The sequence below is a fragment of the Nicotiana attenuata genome, chromosome 5 (genome assembly GCF_001879085.1).
Source record: "Nicotiana attenuata strain UT chromosome 5, NIATTr2, whole genome shotgun sequence".
Taxonomy (NCBI): Eukaryota; Viridiplantae; Streptophyta; class Magnoliopsida; order Solanales; family Solanaceae; genus Nicotiana; species Nicotiana attenuata.
The window spans coordinates 16,337,405-16,344,335 of NC_031993.1; the positions used below are offsets into that span (position 1 = coordinate 16,337,405).

The 6,931-nt window shown below is 37.1% G+C and overlaps 1 protein-coding gene across 1 annotated transcript; it reads right to left on the minus strand.

Annotated features, from left to right (window-relative positions):
- LOC109225402 lies at window positions 907-6,160 on the minus strand. The gene is made up of 3 exons (XM_019390050.1): window positions 5,433-6,160; window positions 2,543-2,730; window positions 907-1,957 (listed from the first exon to the last, which is right to left on the minus strand). The coding sequence occupies exons 1-3, from the start codon at window positions 6,031-6,033 to the stop codon at window positions 1,463-1,465; spliced, it is 1,284 nt and encodes a 427-aa protein (XP_019245595.1). The 5' UTR covers window positions 6,034-6,160; the 3' UTR covers window positions 907-1,462.

Genomic DNA, 6,931 nt, shown 5'->3' on the forward strand with positions numbered 1-6,931 from the left:
TTTTTTTTTTTTTTTTTTTTTTTTCTCCCTTTGCTTCTTCTTCTCCTCCTTACCTTTCTGAGCCGAGGGTCTATTGGAAATAGCCTCTCTATCTTTACGTGGTAGGGGTAAGATATGCACTCACACTATCCTTCCCAGACCCCACATGTGAGAATATACTGGGTATGATGTTGTTTTGGTGTTGTTGTAATGAAAATGGTAAAAGGAGGAGAAGGAAATTCTATTGGGAAAATGAAAGGACGAAAAGGAATAGCGATTTTTCTAAAACATTTCTCTGGAAATATTGGGAAAGCTTGTCTGGATTTCTGGGATCCTTTTGATATTCTAACTAATTGCTCTTGCGCCACATTGTTCTGCTGCCGCCAACCGCTTTGCGTGGACCGATCATGTGACTTAATAATAACCCATGTGTAATACCCTCTTTTAGTATTCTCCATAACTAGTACTAGTTGATTTCAAAATATTGAAATCCAGTTCGAGGAGACCTTTTAAGAAATCAGTTTACATTAGCTAGAAATTTTAGTATACTAATTCTTTAGTTTTAAAGTACAATCAATTAATCGATCAACTATCTCACTAGGGGGCAAATCTAAAATTCTGCATTTTATCTAGCCAAGCTAAAAACAGACTAGAAGATCAGTATAATGAAACACCCGTCATCTGATTGATATGTCTTACCAGTGTTTAAGGAATAAAAGAAACTGAATTGATAAGGCTTCATTTTGCTTCAAGCGAATCACATCCTATATAACACAGCTAAACACTCGTGTATACAAATAGAGGCATTTACGGCGACTCGGGGGACAAAGGAGAGGCACGCCCTGTGGGTCTTTTCCCAGTGTTTCAGCAAAGGCTTTCTCATTGACAGCATTCTCATGTAACTCGATATGGAACTACAAAAACCAATTCAAGGAGTAGATTTTCATGCTTCATAATGCAACACCCACTATGCCATCCACTCTTTACTTGGAAATTTCCATCGGCATTGAAGCCTATGTACAAATATAATCACAGTTTTGGGGGACAAGCAATTACGCCTTCCCCAGGTCAACTACGTATGACCTCAAAAATGAAAAGAATGAAGAAGCTATACCAAAAGAAGAAACTCATTTTACAATTACACACCGATTACTGACTTACACTATAACGCAATATTGCTCTTCTGAGTTTCATGACGGCAAGGATAGGGGATCACCAACCTCAAAAAGTGGGACCCCCAAATTGCAGCAAGCATGAGAAGCAAGATTGTAGATCATTCATGAAGTGCTAACACTTCCAAGCTGCCGGAACAAGTTAAGATTCAGCAAGACGAGACTGAACCATGGAAACATCCAGGGGCACTTTTCCCTTTTAGGCTCCAGAATCCTGAGAGGTCAGCGTTCGGATGTGTCCACTGAGAATAAATCAGAAGCTCCATGAAGATGCAAAAATTCAGGAGATATGGGGGCTGGAATACAACTTTCTAAAATAATTTTGATTTCACTGGCATCGTACAATCAATATCATCCTCAAGATCACTAAATGAAATTTCCTCCTCATTTCCCGTTAAAATTCCAGTGCCAGAGTAGCCTTCTGACTCTTCAATGTCTTGTAGCCAATCATCCTCATGCTCATCATAGTCCAAGAATGGTGGTTTAAAAGAAGGACCAGCCACCAACTCCTTATCTAAGATCTTACTAGGAGGATTTTCTTCAGTAACAACCTTGTCAATAAACTGGATCTCTGTACTTCCATGTTCGAGCTTCTCAGTTTCAATGTCAGGAGTGGTCTCAAATGCAAAACTCCTTTGGGGCATAAAAAATCTACAGTGAGCATCTTCGGATGAGGTGGAATCGAAGTCTTCACATGGCGAATATGTGCTCTCCTTCAAGAGAAGCGTATTCATACCAAAAAAATCTGAGTCAGGTTTTGTCTTCTTTTGGAGCTCTCGCATCCACATAGCCCTTGCTTCAACAAGCTGAGAAATGAGCTCACAAAAATTAATAGAGCACAGAGACTAGCTAATTATCATGTGAAGCCTTGTAGATACAGAATGTAGGACAAGTAAAATTACAACACATCCATCATTGGAACTACTCTGGTGATGCACAATACCCCATTATCGGGCAATACTCTTGGTTAAAACTACTCATGATCAAGAAATAAAATTGCTTCTAGCAATGATAACAGGGGCTTGAACCAAATCAAGGCTGTTTCAGTTCTACCTGCTCCCGAATAACTTCTCCTTTAAAATAACTAACACAGATGAGATCATTAACTTTCTGGACGGCAACTCAACCAGCTGTTGCTTTAAACTCATAAATTGACTCCAACAAATCGTGTTTCATGCAATTTTTTAGCAAATTGAGTTGGGTTATCTGTTACCCACAAGCTTTTGAGCATAACTAACTAATCAATTGTGATTATCATAAAAAATTCTGGTTGGATTTTCAAGAAAATCCCTTTGGGTTGGTGAAGGTATGGAGTGCTTGCTGAGTGATCATCATGATTGTGCAACTCATTTCAGTGATGATCTTATAAGCAGGGCAGAGTATTAACAAACCTGGGGTGTAGACAACAGCTCAGCGTCATGTTTATTGAGTCTTGTGTGAAGAAGAACAAAATAAACCATCCAAAAGTAACCCTCACTCATATGGACAGGGCAAAGTTCATTTCTGAGAGCAGCTAATCTCGGTGCCAGACGTTCAACAGCAAATCCATGCTTCTGTTGGGCTTCAGAGGTCTCAAAATCTAAACAGATGAGAAAAAAATATTCATGATAGTTTTTTGGAAACATAACCACATTTTATTACTTAAAAAAATGGACTAAGATATTATTAAGTATCAACAATACCTCAAATATACATATACATACAATGCATACATCCTTAATATACATCAAAGGATGCTTTCACGGTTGACCCTAGCATGAGTAACAAAGGAAGAAAGAAGATAATATACCAACCAGAAAAGGCAGTGATTTTTGAAGGCAAAATTAAAAAACTCAAGCCATGCTGCAGACCAGGAAATAGATGCAACATCAGCTCCCTGTCTTTATCGTATGGTTTTTGACTTACTTTCTATTTTATCCATCTCAACAAGAATTAATTCATTCCTTAAAAAGCAAAGCTTAGTAGTGTTTCTTATTGTCAAACTAGCATATCAGAATATCAATTCTATAGTATTTGACATCTGATGTGATCTTTCCACATCCTTTCACATCTTTCAACTACTATTATAACAGATCTGTACCAAACTCAAATACAGTCACTCAGTTAACTTTCTTCTGTAATCTCCATGAAAATTCAACTAGGTCAAGCAACTACAAATGCAAGGATAAAAGGAATCAAAGCTCATCATTCAAATTCACATCATCGAATGTCTTGCCATTCCACGAGCCTAAACAAAAAAAGGAACCATATCAGGATTAAACCAAATTGTGCTTCCAGCTGACATTCTTTGATCCTCTCAACCTATTTTTTTTTTTTTTGATAAGGTAAAGGTTTTATTGATAAAAGTACCAAGATGGTACATAAGATTACACCAGGATCAGACAACACCTATAATAGCATACTTTCAGTTACAAGTTGCTTAGCACATCCAAAAACTCCATATAATGATCTAGACTTTCAACTAAACATTTCTTACACCAAAAAAATAAATTTTGAAGACAAGTATTTTTTTTTCTAGCAATGTGATTCCTCTTGGCCTCAAAGATTGTTCCTTTCTTCCCAGATGGTCCAGAAAATGCATAGAGGGATGGTCCACCATAGTTGCTTCTGATTCCTTGATAACTTCTGCCCTTTCCAGCTGACCAGTAGAGATTTTATGTCCGGAGGCATAGTCCACGAAACACCACACAGATTCAAAAAAAGCTCCCAGCACTGTTTAGCAATTTTACAATGGATAAATAGATGATTAACAGTTTCCAACCCTTCTTCACATAAGTAGCATCTGTTACTTAGGCAGAAACCCCATTTTTGTAAATTATCTTGAGTTAAATTGGCTTCTCTGATAGCAACCCATCCAAAACAAGCCACTTTAATAGGTGCTTTGGTTCTCCATAACATTTTCCATGGCCAATTCGATTCATATTGATCCTCTCAACCTATTAAGAATGTGCTTTTCTGCCAGTGTTGTCAAAGTGTCGATTAAGGGCACTTAAGCATTGAAGCCAGGTGCAAAACAGGCTGAGCACTTTGCCTCGCTTACCTGGTAGTTCACTGCAGTCACCAAAGCGCTAAGGCATACGCCTACCAGTGGGCTCTCTCCTTAAGAGACCACAACTAAACAATATATATTTCACTTATTTGTAAACAAATTTAATTCCTTTGTCCATGTAAATTTTGTTTCTGCTTATAGCTATATTCTTAATATACATATATATCATTTTATTTCATACTTTATTTGCACTTTTCTTCCCTAAACCTCACGCTGTAATTGCATTATGCACTTAAAGCCCGACAGAGATTAGCTATTTTATGCACTTTTCGCTTTGGATAATACTGTTGACTTAATAGGATGAGATCGGCTTGATTTCAACTGAAGCGAGTTCTCAAACATTTCAGTACTCCAGTTCAATGTAGTAACTGCAACTGAATCATCAACATACTTTGAAGCACCATTATGGATGGTAATTTGATACCAAGGTTTGTATTGTTAAACTATACAAACAACCTCTGCCGACTGCAACAAGTACTAATAGAAAATGCACTTATCAAGCATCTCCAGCATTTCAACTTTATTATATGACTTAGACTCTTACTAAAATCAGCTTTCATACACAGTACTATCTTTTTGTTCCTTATCAGTACTGTTTTAGCACCGGTTTCCATGCTCTGTACTTTCTCTATTTAGTCAATTAATTCTCGAATAAGATGGTTCAGGGGCAAAATTGTTCCTACCTAATCAGAGGTCTTTCGAATGCAGTTGTGAATTTCTCCAAAGATAAATTCAGAAGGAATCACCCAGAGTGCTATACACTATAACCTTGACGTCTGCTAGACAAACAAAGAAACAAAAATTTGAAAAATGTTTGCACCAATTATCAGTGATACTCACACCTTAATCACATTCTATAGACTAAACCATCCATTTTAAGAACAGTCACCACAAACTAAACAATCAATCAATCAACGACTCAATCAGAAACTAGTTGAGGTCGATTATATGGATCCTCCATATCCATTCAGCTTTATTCGAACCTGATCCATTCCAAGACTAAGTAATTTATCCAGGCTTTGGTGACTAGTGGCAAGAGCACAATGCCTGATCTGGGTTAGGTGCACTTAACCAGTTCAACCCTACGCCAAAGCCAGGGTAAGGGGTGAGGCCATTATTCACAAAATTTCAAACTCTGCCCCACTGGTATAAAAAAGACTAAATAATTTATTTGAAAAAAAGTAAAGAAACAATCAAAAACTTTGTACCAACAAAAAATGTAAAATACATACCGTCAAAGTCGTCTTCCTCTAAGGGAAAATCCAACCAAGTCTCGGGATGATGAGCTATATTCCTTGCGAAGCCCAATGCTTCATCAGTTACTCCAACTGCATCATCAAATAAACTATCCTCCTCCACTTCATAATTCGAATATTCTAGAAAAACCCCCATGTCTCCAACATATTCCCTCTCTTCCTCCTCCGATACACCACTTGAACCTGATCGATCTGCCGAATCTGTCCGGTCCAGAACGGCATCCAAATGCTCCGATTTCACCGTCCAAACTGCCGCCGTCGGAGGTGGAGGAGGAGGAGGTGGTGGCGAAGGAGCGAGAAATGAAGCGACACCCCATAGTTGACGAGTTAAGGTTTCTTTCAGTTCGGACAAGTCTTCCTTAACACCCCCGCCGCCTTCGTTAACATCGGAGGAATCAACGTCATTACAATCAAATCCATTTTCTTCTAAATCGATTTCCTGGTAAATTGAAATTTCATTTTCGTCTCCAAGAGAATTGGAGGAATGAGTGACGACGTCGTTTTTGGTATTGTTTTTGTCTTCTTCCTCCTCGAGATGGAGATTGGTGGCTAAAGAACGAGGGAGCCATGATGACATGGCTACAGGAGGCTATACTTGTAATGAAGATTGGAATTTGATTGGATCGAGGAAGAAGAGGACATTTCAGAAAAAGTGCCTTGCATACGATTTTGATTTCTGTTATTTTTAGTTCTTTTCTTGTATTAAAGATTACGTGGTGGTTAACATGTTATTTATTTTAAATATACTAGATGTACCATGCGATGCACGGGCCCAATTATTGTTTTTTTTTTGGGAAACTTACACAAATGTCCCAAATAAATCTCAACTTACCAACCTCTAACCATTAGTCATAGACTTACCAAAACTAGCCAACAAAAATTGAAAAACCAAATAATAGAGTTCTTTCTCTCAAAGAAACACATGCAAAAATCACCTTCCATATTTTTAAGCGTGATTAGCAACATTAGATACAAGACGGAAAGGTAATTTCATGGACGAGGTAGCAAATAAGGTGATGAAATCAAAAATCTATACAATATTCCAAAAATCTAAACAAAAAAGGAATTTTTTCAATGGGTATAGTTGAAATTCATTGAAAATATATAGATAAGTCAATATACAAATTGAGAGATTGGAGTGATTTGGACTGGTTTTGTATCAAAATTCGTAATTAAATCGAGTTCAAAAAAGTCTTCTGCGACACATGTATCAAACATGTATCACGCATGTATCTCACACACAGGTATACATGGATATATACATGTGATACACAATTGATACAAATATGATACATATGTGATACACAAATGATACACAGTGTGATACACATATCATTNGATCTTCAGGTGAACATTTGAAATATATAATTATCAAAAAAATAATATTTCTAGTTAAAAGTACTTATTGAAAAAATAATAATAACAATCAAGTAATGCATTTAATGAATATTGTGAAGGTTGAATGGAAAGTGGGG